The sequence below is a fragment of the Moschus berezovskii genome, chromosome 19 (assembly GCF_049115385.1).
Source record: "Moschus berezovskii isolate FMDL1 chromosome 19, NW_MosBer_1.0, whole genome shotgun sequence".
NCBI lineage: Eukaryota > Metazoa > Chordata > Mammalia > Artiodactyla > Moschidae > Moschus > Moschus berezovskii.
In genome coordinates this window covers 54,498,748-54,517,504 of record NC_142478.1, presented here as the reverse complement: position 1 = coordinate 54,517,504, position 18,757 = coordinate 54,498,748, and the positions used below count along the sequence as shown (strand labels likewise).

The 18,757-nt window shown below is 51.3% G+C and overlaps 1 protein-coding gene across 16 annotated transcripts in view; it reads right to left on the bottom strand.

The window, feature by feature from the left end:
- NCOR2 (nuclear receptor corepressor 2) overlaps positions 1–18,757 on the bottom strand; it is a 232,987-nt gene that overhangs the window by 127,300 nt on the left and 86,930 nt on the right. For all 16 annotated transcript variants that reach the window (XM_088828106.1, XM_055404708.2, XM_088828112.1 and 13 more), the window contains exons 5-6: positions 11,770–11,949; positions 6,899–7,012 (exon numbers count right to left, since the gene is read on the bottom strand). In XM_088828106.1, the coding sequence (XP_088684232.1) occupies positions 6,899–7,012; positions 11,770–11,949 (294 nt within the window). The remainder of the gene's footprint in view (positions 1–6,898; positions 7,013–11,769; positions 11,950–18,757) is intronic.

The following is an 18,757-nucleotide window of genomic DNA, read 5'->3' as shown; positions in this document are numbered from 1 at the left end:
CACCGAGGACAGCTCTGCCTAGAGCCCTGGGCCCAGCCCACCCAAGAACAAGCCATGATCTCGGCCCTCTTTGTGCAAAGCCAGAACCCTGAGAGCAGCAGCCTCAGAGTGTGGCTGGGGGCCAGAAAATCTTGTGGCAGGTGGCGGGGTTGGGGGGAGATACAGATGATTATCGTTAATGATGGCCATTTTATTGAGAACCTACTATGAGTCAAGCATTGGGTACACGGCATGCATTATTAGTATTTGAATCACACGTAACATGGAGTCAGGGAGATAGAAATATCCCCATTTTATAGATGATGAAACTGAGGCACAGGAAAATAGTATAAGAAGTCTTTCTTCTGATCTCAGGCTCCAAGAAGGGAGAAAGACAAGAGCTGGTCGTATCCAGGGCCTCCACTAGACTTGGGTCCCGCATCTTCTTTGAGTTGTGGCAGGTACCAGTCTGGCAGTCACCGCAGACCACCCCAGCCCCGGTCACATCACAAAGCCAGAAACTCTCAGCCATGGGGGACCAAAGATGGAAGAATTCCCTAGCTGGACCAGAAAGACTGGGTATAGGGTGGCGAGAGGACAGGGTAGCCTCCGCAAACATTTGAGCAGCCACTCTGTATTAAGCACCATGGCATGAAACAAAACGAATAATATCGGCCTCTGTCTGCAATAAACCGAGGCTAGTGGGCAGTTAGTCATGAGCAGTGATGGCAGGTTAGTATGCTCAGGCAGGAAAGGTACGCAAGGTATACGAGGGAGTCATTAAGTCGGTCAGAGTCACTCTCTCCTGAAAGGTAAAAGGAGGGATATTCAGTCAGGGTTTTGAGGAATGAATAGGAGTTTATGTGTATTCATGAGGCTCTGTGGAGATGGGCAAGTGCCCACTGAGACAAAGGTGACGTTAAACACAGGAAGGGCAGGGCTGGAGAGACTGGGACACTAGAACTGCCACATCATATTCCTGAACCCAGGTCTCAGATCCGGGACCCATACGGGGGCTCAGGAAGCCTGTGTCCTATGAACCACAGAGGATACCATCTTCTACCACATCCTCACTGTCTTGGGAACACAAGCACCTGGGGAGGGGCAGAAGAGAGCAGGGAAGAGACTCTTCCTGACCTTCCAAAGCCACAGGGAGCCCAGGTGATGAGGCAGAGCCCAGGGCAGCCAACTCTTGTCACACAGCCGGTGTGAGAGCTCCTTTGCTCCCTAACAGGCCTTCCTCCAGGCTCTACGCTGAAGCCCTGAGTGGCCCTGGGGCCTTTTTAAGACAATTCAATTTCTAAAAGGTCACCCAGGGAAAAAAATAAAAACCTGTCAAGGAGCAGTCCTAAAGATGTCCCAACGCTGGAACACAGGGCAGCAGGGTGGTCAAGAGCAAGGCTACACGGCTAGACGGACTGGGCTCTGATCCACTTGCCAGCTGTGTGGTCCTCGACAAGTCCCTTCACCACCCTCGAGCCTCAGTTTCCTCATCTATGAAATGGGGACAAGAGCAGCACCGCCCCATGCAGCTGTTGAGAGAATTAAATGAACCGACACACATTCCGAGCTAAAATCAGGATCTGGCATGTGGGGAGCGCTAGGTAAGGGCTAGCTGTTATTATTGCTGTCAACAATAATGACAAAGCCACGGCTCACACCAGGTGACCTCCAACACGTGCCAGGCCTGGATCCCTTGTAAGCCCTGTCCGTTTGGATTCCTGCAGGTACTCATGGCGGAAGCTTCTAGCATCAGCCTCATTTACACACAAGGAAGCTGAGGCTGGGGTCACACAGCTCAAGAAGCCAGTAAAGGATGGGACAGGCAGGCCCGGAACAGGCACCCCCACCTCCTCACGTCTTCCTGGGGGGACGCTTTTCCCACCTCATACTACACATCCCGGCTTCCAGCCTCTCTGGTCTGGTTTGCAGGGGCGGGGTGGTGGGGGCAGCGGGGAGGGGGTGCCATTGGGAATCTGCTTGGTAGTTTCCAGCGAGCTAGGGCAGTCAGGATGGAAGTGGATGTCCTGCCTACTGGGCCCCTCGCCCAGGTGGGCAGGGCTTTCGAGAAATACACAGCTGTCCATCAGGGACCCACGTCTGGGAGTCCGCTCTGCTTTAACCCTCAGCAAGTCACTTCAGTCCCACACGTGGTGACTCAAAACACATGTGTATCCACACACAGTCATCCCACTGGAACACACACACGGGCACAGACATGCAAATGCAGAGGAATCACACGCCCCGCACATGCTGAGCCACACACAGGCACACACGCGCACACAGGCATGCGCTCACGCGCACACACACACACACAGCCCTCAGTAGGTCTGCCTCCATAAACAAACAAACACATACATGTATGGGGTGCAAGTGCACACACGTTCCCCGCAAGGTGGCTCCAACACACAGTTTGCACACATGAAAACAACTCTCCACTGTCACACGTGAGCCGCTCCCCCCAAACACACACACACAGTCCCAGTTCTTGGGCAGGAGGGCCAGAGCCTCACCCTGACCAGACTCCTGGCCAGCCCCCCGCCCCCTGAAGCCCCGCTTCTAGCTCCTCCAGTCTGAGCTCCAAGCCTCACCCTCCTCTTCTGCAGAGAGGAGGCAGCACCAGGAAATATCCACCTATCCACCCAGGAAGTCTGGGACCCCAGCACCCCACTCTAGGCTGTAGCACCCTCCCATTCACACCAGGTCCACCTGGCAAGTGCTGCAGCGTTTCAGGGGAGCAGTTACCCCTCCCCCCAGGCTCAGCTTCCTCATCTGTAGCTGGAGCCTACAGACCCCGTCCAGAACCTTTCCAGGTGCGGGACAGAAGTGACCGAGTGCTGAAGCAGAATTCATGGGCTCACGTTAACTCAAGAGCACAGTGCTCCCTATGTGCACAGGAATCTGAAGGAAGCCTTGGATTCCAGGGCTAGTTATGCTGGACAGACACAGAGGCAGAGGTGGGGCTCAGCCTGGGACGCCCGTATCACAACTCGAGTGGGAGGGGAGTCTGAAGCTGGGCATTGGGGTGCCTGGACCCCCAAAATGCTCTACAAAACCCTTCACATTTTTGGTTATTACTGATAGAATTATTCATCTTTGTCCAGCTTTGTCCTAACCACACTGTATACACACTTTACTAGGAAGATACTTAAAATCTGAGACAAAAAAGGACTTGGTTCTTCCTCTCTGATTTCCTCCTCATCCCTTCGCAATCGGAGGGCCCCGCCTCCGTGAATTCTGCCTCCTCGCCATCTTCGGAAGGGGCTGTCATCCTCTCCACTGGAAATATCCTCCCACCTTTTCCCAGCGGTGACCATTTGTGCAGACCGAGCTCGTCACCTCCAGGAAGTCTGCCTGGATTCCCACTGCCCTGAACTTCTACAGTGCCAGCACCATGCAAATTGTCTCTTATTTATATAAGGATGTGTAAACATCCTTCGCTAGTGCTGTGTGTGTGTTTGTTGTACCCAAACTCAAAGTGTGAGCCTCTCTGCACACCCACCAGACTTCCACCTCCGACCCCTACACATTCCCTTTGAAGATCAAACGAGAGCGCGTCCCCTCTGTGAGCCTCCACATGTGCTGCAACCACCACAGAAGGCACTCCTCGGGTCAATGGCCCACCCACTGCTTCCAAGAAGCCTTTCCCCTTCCTGGCCCTGCCCCGCCCTGCCCGTTCCTGCCCCTTGGGGCCTGCAGCAACCCTGCCTCTTGCTCTGCCATCTGCGTGCACCTGCCCGGCCCCGCCCACACAGGCAGCTCCCCCCGCCATGCATGCTGGTGCCTCGTCCATGTGCCCCGAATATACAATGAACCTGAGTCCAGTCTGCAGAAGAGTCAGGCAGGCTCTGCCCGGCAGGAAGCCGCGTTTTCCAGCTGGCGTGGCATTTAGAGATAGACCCTTGTGTCCGCCTCTCAGAGGAACCCGCAGAGAAGGAAGGAGGATTAAAATTTAATCCTATTGATTCCCCAGGGCGGTAAGTCCTGACTGCTCCTGCCCACCCGGCCTCCAGCCCTTGAGGCTTGGCCCAGGTAGTGGGACCCCTGCGGACCTCCTAAAGGCCAGTCCCACCTAGAGGACTCTTTGTGGGGAGAGTCTCCCACCTCTCTGGCATTCATTCATCTGTTCAACAGATACTTAATAAGCACCTACTGTGTGCCAGGCACTGGAGATATAGCTGGGAAAAAAAAGAATCCTCGCCCTCATGGAGCCTCTATTCACAATAAACAAAGTATAAATCGGGTGTTCAGGATTAAACAGAGGGTCAAAATGGATCTTGGCCAAAAAGGGGACATTTGAGCAAACAGTTGAAGGAGTGAGAGAGAGACAGCCCAACAGGGAAAAAGGAGCTCCAGGCAGAGGACGCAGTCAGTGCAAAGGCCCTGAGGCAGAAGCATGCCCGAGTGTTTGAGGAAGCAAAAGGGTCATGAGGCTGGAGCAAGGGGTGGGGGTAGACGAAAGGGAAGAAAGAGGGACTGGGACAAGGAGTGGCAAATTCTTCAGACCCATGGTGTGCCTGGGGGGTTGTGGGGGGCAGGCAGTGGTTTGAGTGTGGTTATATCTCCTCCATCAGAAAGCCACTGTGGGTGGGCAGGTGGCCAGGGTCCCTGCTGCACCCCAGTGCCTGAAACAGTGGCAGGCCCGGAGCAGATGCTCAGTTACACAGCTGTCGAAGGAGTGAATGAATGAGTGAACAACAGGGCAAGTGTGACGCGTCCAGAGCACCTGAGCTTGCCAGGAAGGGGACTGCTCTCAGAAGCTCAGGATCGAAGGTTTGAGTCCCAGTCTGCCACTCACTACCTGTAAGGCCTTGGGGAAATTACCCAGAGTTTCTGTTTCCTCATCTGAAAACATGGAGTGGGGGGCTGGGGGAAGGCCAGTGTCTTTCACCTACTGTCAGGACCCCATCAGGATGAAATCAGCATAAATGGACATAATGTCCCCAGCATGAGGTGCTGTTGGGATGAAGAGAGGACAATACCACCCAAGGATCAGGGAGGCCTGGGGTGACAGCTCCAGGAGCTCTGCCTTTGCCCCCTCTGCCACAGGCTCCTGGAGCCAATTCATTCTTAGTTCTGATCCCCAGCCTCAAAACTCACTTGCTGTGCAACCCCAGGTAGGTCACTTTCCCTCTCTGAGCCATGGTTTCTTTATGAGTAAAACAGAATAATAGTGCCTATCTTATACAGGTCTGGAAAGAATTCAGTGAAATCATGCAAAACGCAAACAATAACAAGAATGAAAGAACAATGATGGTAACAATTAATAGCCCCAGCTTAGCACCTACATGGTGGCAGGCACTGTTCCAAGGATGCTGCATAATGAACTTATTTAATCCCCACACCCTGGTACAAGGTAGGTGCTATAATTATCATCATTTCACTGGTGAGGAAGACAGGTTACAGGGAGACTTAAGAAATATGCCCAAGGTCACAGAGCCAGAAAATGGTAGAGATGGGATCTGAACCTAGGACATCTGGCTAAAGCTCACACAGCTCCTTTTGTTCTCCTATCATTGTGATCATTACTGGTGCTGATTGGGTAGGAAGCCAGGGTGTGAGAGGTGACCAGCCCTGACAGGCCCAGCACACAGTTCCCAGACTCCCAGCAAGTTCAGTCTCATCCTGCATCTATTGCAGTTTCCAGAGGTGATGGCATAGCCAAACCAGTCGATCTATAGTTTCCTGCCTGGAGCTACAGCCACAGGCACCAACCACATGTTCCCAGGCTCTAGAGTTAGCCATCCAAGCCATGGGACACCATGGACTCTCCAAGCGCCTGCCTGGACTCTAAGCACTGATTCAGGAGCCAGGGGCAAATCTCATAGCAGAGACAGCTGGGAAGCATGGCCAGGAGCCAAGGACAGGAGCAGGGAGCGGGGTGAATCATAGAATTCCATCTGTCACACTTCACTGTATGACCACAGACAAGGAACAATTGCTCTCTGGGCCTCAGTTTCCTCTCCTGTAAAAATCAAGGAGGGGACTCAACATCCACAGGCCCTGAGCACATTTGAAAAGAGTCAACTGCAAATCACTGAAACTAAGCTCTTAGTGGTTTGATTGGGGAAAATGGGGAGCTCACCACCTCATCAGATACCAGATTCCACTTCAGTGCAGCTCCAGCCTGGGGGTTCAGCCCCCTGGGAGACACTCTGCTTTCGGTACCCTGAGCCCCTTACCCTTCAGACACCTAACAGCTGTCCTCCAAAGAGGCTCCATAGGAGGCTCCATAGTCTGTTACAGACTATGTTCAACCATCCCAACAGCCCTTTCCAGGGTTCAGTGTAAACAGAGGCCAGTGCTGACAAACAAGGCCCTGGGATCTGACAGCTCATGGGTTCAAATCTCAGGCCCACCACTTCCCAGCTGTGTGACTTTAGACAAGTCACTTAAGGTCTCTGGGCCTCAGCTTTTCCCTGTGTTAACTGGAAACAATCACCATACCTACTCTCTGACGACTGCTATGTAAAAAAACTTTGTCCATCACCTGAAAAGAAGGAGCTGTTCAACTAATGTTGCTGTTATGGCAAATAATATTACTACTGTCTTTGCATTACAGGAATTTCTTCTGAGTACCTAAGTGATTAGCCATCCCCACCACGCACTGATCAGTTGGCCCCTGAAACTCTCCTATGACCTAATGCCTGCATTTTCATTTGCATCCCACAGGCCAGCCACGGTCCAAACCACAGCCACACCAAGATGGGTCTCCACTGGCCACCCCTTCCCCCTCTTACTCACAAACCCAGATCTGTGGCAGGGTGGTCACAGAGATGCCCATTTCACAGATGGGAATACTGAGGCCCCGGGAGAGAGTCAGATCCTTCACAGTGACACCTGCCTCCCACCTGGTGGCCAGCACAGGGCAAGCAGGAGAAGGTGGGGCAGGGGCTATGGAGGACAGGATGGGGCATACCCGGTTCTCGTCGTAGATGATCTGCACCAGGCTGCGATGCTTAGACTCGATGGGCGGTGGTGACACGGGCTTCTCGGGCTCCGGCGGCTTGGCGGCCTCCTCTTCCAGCTGTTGCTGTGGGGAGCAGGGAGAGTGTAGTGGTGAGCACGCCGGCAAGCGGAAGGAGAGGCAGCTCCCCCAACAGCGGGGGCGGCCCCCCGTTCAGCCAGGCTGGTGGCCCCACACAGGAAGTCAGGCTGCTAACAATTTCCTCTGAGTCACCCGCAGGGACTCCAAGCCCTGGAGAGGCCCCAGCTCCCACAGGGAAGGGCCCGATCAGGGCTGGTTCCAGACTCTGCTGCCAGCCTACCTGGGTGTTTAAGTCCAGCCTTGGTGATTTACCAGCTAGGTGAGGATTAGCAACCAGTTTATCCCCTCTGTGCCTCAGTTTTCTCATCTGTAAAGTGGGACTCATGGCCGTGCCTCCTGGATGAGTTAATTTATGTACAGTCAGACTGGGGGTTCACTGAAGGTGACCCATTATCCATCATTACCAACACATGCACCGTCATCCTCAGGAGAGGCTATGGAGACTTTGGAGCCAAACTGTCCATACTGGAACCCTATTTCTGCAACAGTAAGTCTCCTACGTATGAACATTTGAGTTGCAAACTTTCAAAGATGCAAGCATGCCCCTGTATGCCAGCTGTGGTAATGTAATTACTGTAATTTTCAAGATCCTGTAAGATTACAAATGGTTATATTTTGTGTTTGTTTTTCATGTATTATTTGTGTGAAAAGTATTATAAACCTATTACAGTACAGTACTATATACCTGACTGTGTTAGTTGGGTACCTAGGCTAACTGTTGGTTGAGAGTTAGTTGCTCATAGTGAAAGTCACTCAGTCATGTCGAACTCTTTATGACCCTATGGACTGTAGCCTTCCAGGCTCCTCTGTCCATGAAATTCTCCAGGCAAGAATATTGGAGTGGGCAGCCATTCGCTTCTCCAGGGGACCAAACCCAGGTCTCCCACATTGCAGGCAGATTCTTTACTGTCTGAGTCACCAGGGGAGCCCAAGAAAACTGGAGTGGGTAGCCTATCCCTACTCCAGAGGATCTTCCCAACCCAGGGATTGAACCAGGGTCTGCTGCACTGCAGGCGGATTCTTTACCAGCTGATCTACCAGGGAAGCCTGTGTAACTTTGTTGGACTTAGGGACAATCTGGACTTAGGAATGTGCTTTTGGAATGGAACTCGTTCATATGCTGGAACTCGTTTATATGCAGCGGACTTAACTGTATTTATTTCCTGTGTAACCTTGAGAAGTTGCTGAACTCCCCCAAGACTCACTTTTCTCATCTGGAAAATGGGGATAACAAAAGGTTCTATCCTAGAGAGTTGATATGAGGATTAAATGAGCTGTGCACACAAAGTACTCAGCACCTCATGAACAACTTCTCATCATCATTATTATCATTGTCATCTGCCCTGTGGTCTTCATACTGGACCCTCCCCCTCCAAACACCATAAAAGACCTCCCTGCATGCTGTTATCTGCTTTATACCAAAAGGGCAAAGCAAAAACCAGAGAGTTTAAGACACTGGCCCAAGGTCACAAAGGAGGCCAGTGCCCAGGGAATACAATCTGACAGGGCCTCTTGAGGGAGATGAGAACACTGTTCTTTGCTCATAAGGCTCACACACCCTGCCCATGACCATGAAGCAAACCATTATGAACTCAAAAATACAGCCAAGATGGGGGCCAGGCAGAAAGAGTCTGAAGCCAGGCTGGTTAAGCCAAGCTGCCTCAGTCCCACAGTGACCCCTAGTGGTGGCTTTCAGAAGGACAACCAGCCCTCAGAAAAACATTGAAATCCCTCCAAAAAGTGTGAAAGAGACTGAGCCAAGAAATGGAAGGCATGCATAGCCAGGATGAAGATTCTCAGCAATCAGTGAAGGGGACCCTCCCTGAGACATTAAAAATTAAACACAGAGTTACTGTAGGACCTAGAAATTTCATCCCTAGATAAAGACCCAAAGAACTGAAAACAGGTGCTCAAGCAGAAACGTGAACACAAACGCTCACAGCAACACTATTCACGATAACCAAAAGGTGGAGACAACCTAAATGCCCACCAACTGCTGAACGGATAAGCAACCAACTGTGTGTGGACCATCTATCCATACAGTGGAATACTGGCAACAAAGGGAATGAAGGGCTGGCATAGGCTGCAACATGATGAACCCTGAAGACATGATACTGAGCGAAAGTGGCAGACAAAAGAGGCCACATAGTGCTTGGTTCATTTACAGGAAATGTCCAGACAAATCCGCAGAGACGGAAAGCAGGTGAACGGCTGGTGGGGCAGGGAGAAAGGGAGTGGCTGCTAGTCTGCACACGGGTCTTCTTCTGGGGTCATGAAAATGTCTTGGAACTAGATAGAATGGGCGCTCACTCATACAACGCTGTGAATGGACTAAATGTCGCTGAACTGTTTGCCTGACAAAGAGTCATTTTATGTTTTGCGAATTTTATTTAAAAAAGAAAAATGCCAAAATGGAATTTCCTTTTTTTTTTTAATAATCCGGCTATCGAGGGCTGCCCTGGACCAACTGGCTTCCAGCCTTAGTCACAAACGTGTACACACGGCCTGTAGCTTCAACCTCACCCCAAAGCCAGGCCTGGGGGACCTAAAGGCCCAGCACTCCGCTGGCCTTGGCAATAACTGCTGACTCCAATCAGGGCCCAGCATCCCCACATGGTGTGTTGCCATCCTAGAAGCCCACCCACTTCCCACAGTTGGCCTAGCCTCACTGACTGGCCAGGCTGCTGGACTGTCCTCAGGTGCCCCCAGCAGAGTGACAGTCCCAAGGTCTCTTGGAATCAATGTTCTCCTCCCCCTGTATAACTTTCAAAGCCTGTCACACTGCCCTAAACTGGCCTCCAGGAAGCATCTCTCACCGGCCTTCCTTCCATTGCCTATGGGGGCCAGAATGAGTCCTTAGATCCGTCATGGAGCCCATGCATCCCTACCTGGAGGGAATCAGGTGTCACCCTGCTTCTCCCAGGGTCAAGACAGGTGTTACACTGACTCAATCTACAGTTTTTAAGGAGCACCTACCCTGTGCCAGCGGAGAAGGCAATGGCAAGCCACTCCAGTACTCTTGCCTAGAAAATCCCATGGATGGAGGAGCCTGGTAGGCTGCAGTCCGTGGGGTCGCTATGGGTTGGACACGACTGAGCGACTTCACTTTCACTTTTCACTTTCACACATTGGAGAAGGAAATGGCAACCCGCTCCAGTGTTCTTGCCTGGAGAATCCCAGGGACAGGGGAGCCTGGTGGGCTTCCATCTATGGGGTCTCACAGAGTCGGACACGACTGAAGTGACTTAGCAGCAGCAGCAGCAGCAGCAGCAACCCTGTGCCAGTGTTGCTAGCACAGCAGGGAGCAGGAGACAAGAACCCTGCTTTTGGATTTCCCTGGTGGTCCAGTGGTTGAGAATCTGCCTGCTAATGCAGGAGACATGGGTTCAATCCCTGCTCCAGGAAGATTTCACATCCCGTGGAGCAACTAAGCATCATGCACCACAACTACTGAAGCCCATGCACCCTAGGGCCTGTGCTCTGCAACGAGAAAAGCCACTGCAATAAGAAACCTGCACACAACTAGAGAGTAGCCTCCCATGCACGGCAACTAGACAAAGCCTGAACGTGGCAACAAAGACCCAGCACAATCAAAAACTAAATTAAATAAACACAAGTTAAAAAAAAAAAAAGAACCCTGCTTTTACACTGTAGTCATGAGAAGACCACAATGTCACAAAACAAACTATACATTCGTTCAAATGGTGACACCATTCAGCAGGGTGACGAGATTGGCCAACTTCCTATAAAGGCCCAGAAAGTAAATATCTTGGGCTTTGCTGGCCACACAGTCTCTTTTGTGACCACCCAGCTCTGCAGTTGTATCATAAAAGCAGCCACAGACGATGTGTAAACAATTGGATGTGGCTGTGTGTCAATAAGGCTTTATTTATAAAAATAAGCATTGAGCCACATCTGGCTGGATTTGCTGACCCCCCAGGATAAAGAATGGATGGGGATGAGGACTCCTATAAAGGTCAGGGAGGTCTCCTCTGTGGAGGGAAAGTCTGAGCAGACACCTGAAGATGCCAGAGAGAAAAGCGGAAGAGCCAAGAAAAGGTAAAAATAAAATTATAAAATTAATATTATTATTCTTTATGTTAACTTTTCCTTGATTTCAATGACAACGATGATTTCTTTTCATCACACGACTCTGTCCCTTCCTCACAACCCTATGAGGTAGTGTCATGTCTGTGCCCATTTTACAGATAAGCAAACTGAGGCTCGGAGAGGTGAATGCTCTGAGGCAGAGAGAGGAGGTCCAGCTCATCCAGATTCCAGAGCCAGGGCCAGAATCATGTGAAATTTTCCTTTACATTATAGATGAGGAAAGGGAGGCACAGAGAATCAACTGTCCACCCCACAGCTGTTCATTCCTGTGCCATCCAGTACAGGAGCCACATTTGGTTATCCAAGTGTGCATCTCATTTAATTCAAATTAAATTAAATATTCAGTTTCTCAGCTGCACTAGGCACATTTCGAAGGCTCAACAGTCACATATGGGTAGTGACTACCATTTTGGACAAGGCAGATCCAGAACATTTCCATTAGGAAGTTCCAATAGACAGCACCACACAAAACAGCTCTCCTGTCCAATAAACATAAAGGGCATAAAAATGAGTCAGCACATAGGCAGTGCTCAACACACATTAACAACTGCAATTACTACTATGTTATCTTCTCAGCTGCAGCTGCTGCTGGATTGGAAACTGAGATCCACCATTCCCCCACCCACCCACACCTGCTTCTTCTTCAGTTTGGAGATCTGCTGCTCCACCATGGTGATCTCCCGGTCCACCCGGTCCATGTTCTGGATCAGCTCCTCCTTGGAGAGCCGTGGAGGTACCAGCTCCAGCTCAGGGTCAGCATGTGGGGGGCTGGGAGGAGACACCGGCTCCAGCTTGCCTGTCAGGCTGCGGTCCTGCAGGGGAGGAAAAAATAGGCATGGGATCAGGACAGGAGGCACCCACACCCCCAATACACTGAACATTTTCGGCCATGACTTCAGGTACCAACACACCCGGCATCTGCTGTGCCGGCCCCCAAGTCCCAGACACAAGGTTGCTTACTGACCCCACCTCCCTGCCTTTGCCCTCACTGGTCCGCTGCCAGATGTTCCCTCCCTGGCCTTCTCCAAAGTTCAGATCCTTTCTTCTATCTTCCTACATGCAAGTTTTCTAAACCTCCCTGCAAGGTCTCCCTCTTCCCTTTTCCCATTCCACACCTCTCTCCGACCCTGTTACCCTGTCTGCGTCCTCCCTCCAGATCAAACTTCTTGAGAACTGGCATCAAAACCCACAACCTCCAAACACCCAAGGCCTGGCCTCAGTTGACCCTCCGTGAACACTTATTCACGATTCTCAGTCCAAATGAGCAAGTTCCAGAATATCATACACAGTACAAATCTGGTTTTGTAAGAAGATATACACAAACACACAGGAAAACTATAAGAATGGGAAACAGAGATGTCAAAAGTTATTTACTGGGGAAGTGGGAGAAAAGGGGGATATTTTCACTTTCCTTTCTGTAAACTGAGGTATTGCTTGCCTTTTCAGTGCTGCATTAGTTTCTGCAGTACAATGAAGTGAATCAGATATATACATATATATATATATCCCCTCCTTCTTGGACCTCCCTCTCACCTCCACGCCCCATCCCACCCACTAGGTCATCAAAAAGCACTGAGTTGAGCTCCCTGTACTACACAATAGGTTTCCACTAGTTATCCCTTTTACACACGGTAGTATACATACGTCAATCCTAATCTCCCAATTCATCCCACCCTCCTTCCTACCTCTTCTTTTTATTTACCGGTGTTTTTCTGCCTTTCCTTCACTGAGTGTTACTCTCTGTGTAATGAAGTCATTTTCCAAAATGTGCTAAAAAAAGGCCAAAAAAAAAAAAAAACAAACACAAAAAATACACCTTGGGAATTCCCTGGTGGCCCAGTGGTTAGGACTTCACTTTCACTGCCTGGGTTCAATCCCTGGTCAGGGAAATAAAACCCCACAAGCCACACAGTGTGGCCAAAGATAAAAACAAAACAAAAATGTGTTAAGCAAACAAGGGAGTCAGTGGCTCCGTTCTACCAGTGAAAGTTTGTTGAGCATCCAAGGTTGCTGGGAGCACAAGAAGGAGGAAGTAAAATAAAACCCAGTCCTTGCCCCCAGAGCACTCACCTGTGTGGCCCTGGGTTCAAACACCCACCCAGGATCATCGTGACCACAAGCACATCACCTGCCTCTGTTTCCTCATCTGTACAATGGAACCATTCCCACTTTCTGGCTGCTGTGAGGCTTGAATGAATACCCATGTGCAGAGCACTCAGCTCAGAGCCTGGTGCACTCTCAGGGCTCCACAGGCACTGGCTGGAGCCGTCCTCCCCAAAACCTGCCCCCCGCCCCGTGCCATCCTCAAGGCCAAGCCGGCAGCTGTGGCAGAGGAGGCCCCAGAAGTAGCTCCGGGTGGCTGCCTTCCCACCCCCACAGCAGCTGCAGCCGGAGGACAGAGGACACATTATTTGCAGGGACAACTGCAGCCCCAGGGCTGCCAAGCGCCACCCTCCCCCCAACCCCCAGCTCAAGCAGAGCAGAGGCTGTGCCATCTTATGTATATGTTAGTTGCTCACTCGTGTTTGACTCGTTGCGACCCTATGGACTGTAGCCCACCAGGCTCCTCTGCCCATGGGATTCTCCAGGTAAGACTACTGAAGGGGTTGCCATTCTCTTCTCCAGGGGATCTTTCCGACCCAGGAATTGAACCCAGGTCTCCTGCATTGCAGGCGGATTCTTTACCACCTGAGCCACCAGGGAAGCCCTCTGGTGCCATCTTAAGTCCACCCTTTCTGTCCTCGGGGTCTCGGTCCTACACACACAGACCTCACCGAAGCCCACAGGGTCCAAGGGTCTAGGGATCACTCTGGCCTTATCATTTCCATCTGAGACGTGGGGGAGAGCAGGTGTCTAGACTCTCAGACCCTCCACACACCCAGAACCCTTGGGGAAAAGGCAGAAGAGGCCCCAAGTCCTTCAATAGGGCCGAATGTGGCCCTGACATGGCTCTGATGTGGCCCTCCATGCTCCTCAGGGACACTCAGAAAACCAAACCAGGCATTCCACTCAGCACACCCTACCCCTCAACTCTGACTGTGGTTGTCCTAGGGGGCTGCGTGCATCCCTACAGCACAGATGAGAGGACAAGGAACTGGGAGACACAGCTCTGGCATGGCTCTAAGCCAGCAGTCAGCACACTTTCTGTAAACAGCCAGGTAAAAAAACACTTCAGTCTTTGCAGATCAGACAGTCTGTGTTCCAACCACTCACCCATCATTGCAGTGGGAAAGCAGCCAAAGACAGTGGGAAAGCACCCAGGAATGGGCATGGCTGGGTGCCAATAAAACTTTATTTACAAACCCAAGCAGAGGGCCAGGACTGGAGCTTGCTATGCTCTTAACTCACATAGTTGTCACAGCCCACACGGGAAGTGGAAGTACAGTTTTCCCCATTTTCCAGATGAAACTAAAGATCCAGTGAGTCTCAATGACATGCCTGAGGTCACCAGTCACAAAGTGATAGAGCTTTGGCTTGGAGGGCTCAGGATAGGAGAGACAAGGCCTCAACCAGAACTCTCCAGAAGCAGGCGAGTACGCAACCCGGTGGCAGGGGCTCCTACAGCAGAAACAAGGTCCCCACCACACACTCATTCATCCCTTGGAACCATGTGGCTGGGCAGGAAAGCAAGAGCAAGGTCCCTTCCAGGGTCCACGACTCCCTGAAATTAGAAGCAAAACTGTGCACGGAATTAAACAACTTCTAGAGAAATACTCAGGGTGTGTGTGTGTGCGTGTGTGTGTAACTGTGTGTGTGTAACTGTGTGTGTGTGTGTAACTGCTCCCCAGTAGCAGGGACGAGCTGGGGTACAAGGGGACTGCAGGCATCTGACCCCACAGAGACCAAACCAGAAGCCGCTCACGTACTCTGGCAACTCCGGGCCTTTGTACCAGCTGTGCCCTCTCAGGACTACTACTATGTGTGCTACTACTATGTGTGCCACCTCATATCAGACTCACCATCCATGCCCCCACCCCCAACCCTTATCTGAGCTTCGCCCCTTCCCTCTGTGCGCCACGGCACTTGGCTGGTCTCCCCCAGTAGCCTCAATCATTTCTCAGGGTTCTTGAGATGAAAGGTTTCGGTGACACGGTTCCCAGAGCCCAGTCCTGTTACCTGCTGTAGGAAACATCTCTCCTGCCTCACTCTGATCTTCTACCAGGACCAGGAAGGGAGAGAGAGGAGCAGGGTGAGAATGAAGACAGTGGACAGGAGGCTTTCAGGGCCAGGACACCCCGAAACAGGTCATCTAATTCAGGGATAATTCTCAAAATGACATGAGCAGGACTGGTGGTCCAGTGGTAAAGAATCTGCCTTCCAACACAGGGGACTTGGATTCGATCCCTTGGGGAAGTAAGATCCCACATGCCTCAGGGCAACTAAGCCTGCACACCACAGCTACAGGAGCCTACACACTGCAATGAAGAGCACACACACTGCAACGCAGCGCCCAGGCAGCCAAACAAAGAAATACGAAAGTTTAAATAAAATGTCACAAGGAAAAAGATTTCCATCTTCAAAGCTGACAAGGGCAGCAGAGTGGTTGGATGAAGCAGTTGGCAATGACCAGGAATGATTAGAAAAGTTGCTGGAAACTTTTTCTTAAATTCTTGATGGGGAAAAGCTGTCCTCTTCAATGGTTTCTTCCTCAAGGTGCGGGCTTGGCTTTTATCCTCAGCAAAACTGCACAGACGGGTCCATCAGCTGACAAAGTGCAGTCTCTCCATATAATAGAATATGATTCAGCCATAAAACTGAGAGATGTACAGACCCACGGTACGACACAGATGAACCTTAAGAACATAATGCTGAATGAGAGAAGCCAGACATAAAAGGCCACGTATAGGATGATCCCATTGATATGAAGTGTCCAGAACTCGTAAATCCGTAGAGACAGAAAGCCGACGGGTGGTTGCCAGAGGCTGGGGAGGAGGAAGTGGCTGCTGATGGGTCACGGTTTCTTTCTGGGATGATGAAAATTCTCTGGAACTAGACAGAGATGGCGCACAACTCCGTGAATGTACTAAATGCCACTGAATTGCTCACTTCAACCTGCTTAATTTCATACTATGTGAATTTCACCTCCATCTGAATAGAAGATGTACACCAGAGGGCAAAGAGTGCTTTCTGTGGTGCTGAGTTTTCCAGGAATGGGACTGGGGGAGCCCGGCTACTGGGCCTCCAGATGGTTCTCCCGATGGCGGCTGGCCTTCATTTCAGTCCAAACCCGCTGGAGGAAAATAACAATCCAATACTCTTACCAGTTGCTAGGTAGAAGTTGGCACTATTTTCCCCGTCAGATGCCCTTGGCGTAAAAATTCAGGCCAACGTGGAACAGAAAAGCTCATTATTTAAAACTACAGACACAGAGGTAAGCAAAAGCCTTGAGAGCTGGAGGGGGCCCCCTGGGGCTCCCCCTGCTCCGTCTCAGACCCAGGAAAGGGCAGGGCCAGGCTCGGGCACCCACAGTCCACTCCGCCAGTTCACCATGGTGGATTCCAGAACAGGCAGGAGCTTACTCAAAGGCAGGGAGATAAATGGTTCTGGTCTGGAAATGTGGAAACACAGGGAAAGCTCTTTTTGTTGACCTTGAATGTGGGAAGAGGAAGGCTTGGAATCTCAAATTGCCTTCTTGTTAACAAGACCACATGCAAGATGGCAGAGCCAAGAAACGGACAGAGACAGGAACCCAGAGACATGTCACCTGGATCAAGCGGTGCCTGAAGCCAACCATGCTGGGATTTCAGTTATATGAGCCAGGACTCCTGCCTGAGCCAGTTTTGCATGGGTTTTCTGTCCCTTTCAGCCAACGGGGCCCCAACAGACAAAGAGACTTTCAGAAATGGTGCCGTTTGTGATGATTCTAAACTCCCCAGAACCACGTTTGGTGAATTTCAAAGGAATCCTCTGATGCCACAGGACTCCAGAGGCTTGAGGGCAGGGAAGCATTATAAAACAGAACATTTTTATATGGAAAAGGAACACAGCCGGAGGGGAAGGGAGCAGTGCTGTTTAAAAAAAAAAAAAAAATCCATCAAATTCCTGTCTCACGCATCCAGCTAAATTCCACACAACAGACGCAAAAAACATCTGAACCCCTTCAGAGCTGTGTTTCTCCCCTGGCTTCTTCCCTTGCCCAAAATGTGCTCATACTTTCCAAACGCTCTTAACAGCCTGGAGCAATTACAGGAGTTGGTCCAGCCAGGCCCCAACACTGGGCCCATCACTCCCCCGCACCCATGGGGTCCAGAAAGGGAAGAGACAGACAGAGACAGAGAGAAACAGAGAGACACACAGATAAACACACACATCCAGGCAGAGAGAGACAGAGACACACGGACAGAAGCAGAGACAGAGAAAGACTCACAGAAGGAGAGGAAGCACCCCAGGGCACTCTAAGAAGCAGAGGGATAAGCAGAAGGACTCACAGAGCCCCTGTCAGGCCCAGAGACCCTCAGAAGGACCCGCAGGCCTGAGGGCTTGGAGCCCAGTTCTGCAGAGCCATAAGGCAGGCAGCAGAGGCCTGATGGGGGCTGGCCAGAGACCCACATCAGCCCATTCTCCAGGCAGAACCAGATGTGAGCACAGGGACATGGCTCACTCGGGGCTCTGGTCCCTCTGGGAGGACATCAAGCCTCCCTGGTTATGGCCCTGTGTCCCCCGTCACATATACCCTGCTCCCCCACTACCCAAGACCCTCTTCAGGGAATAGCTTTTTCCAATAGCAACATCCCTTCCAGGAGGCTGAGGGGTCACAGAATCTAAGAGGAGGATGCTAACAAGGGGATGGCAGGACGGCAGGTTCGAAGGACCAGAGGGACAGCCCACGACGGGGACAGCATACTGGGCAGACCTGGGCCACGTGGGCTTCAGTGCCCACTTCCCACATTCCAGTGACTGTGGGCAAGTGGCTCTCTCAGCCTGGGGTCCCCTATATAAAAGGTGATTATAGGAACTTCCCAAGTGGTCCAGCAGCCAAGACTCTGTGCTCCCAATGCAGGGGGAGTGAGTCCAATCCCGAGTCAGGGAATTAGATCCCACACACTGAAACTAAAGATCCCACATGCCACAACTAAGACCTGGAGCAGCCCAATAAAAATATATACATTTTAAAAAAGATGATCGCAGATCAGTTTTCATCCAGCTGAGATGGCACAATGGAATTGACACTCAAATGTACCCGGCCCACAGGCAGAGACTCCATCCGTGTTAGTTTATCATCATCATCAAGACCAACCCAGGAACCCCGTTTCCTGAAAGTCTCCCTATTAAAGAACCTGCCTCAGTCTGAAATGTCACTATTCAATTCCATCCAGTGTCAGGCAGAGAAGAAGATCCAGCAGGTCCGAGTGGACCACTTCCTTCCCCTGGACTGGCTCCCAGTCCCCAGCGACCCCCGCTGAGGCTGCAGTAAGAAAAGCACTGACCTCACTCAGCAGCTGGGCAGCCGTTAATGAGCTAATGCGTGTCCCTGCGGTCATGAAAGACCATGATGACACTGCTCAGCACGTGCAGAAAGGACATCCATCGTGCAGCCAGCCAAGGACAAGCGTGTCACCTGGCCACAGTCCCTGTTGCACCCTAGGCAGTGACAGGGAAATGACAGCCTCTGAGGCAGCT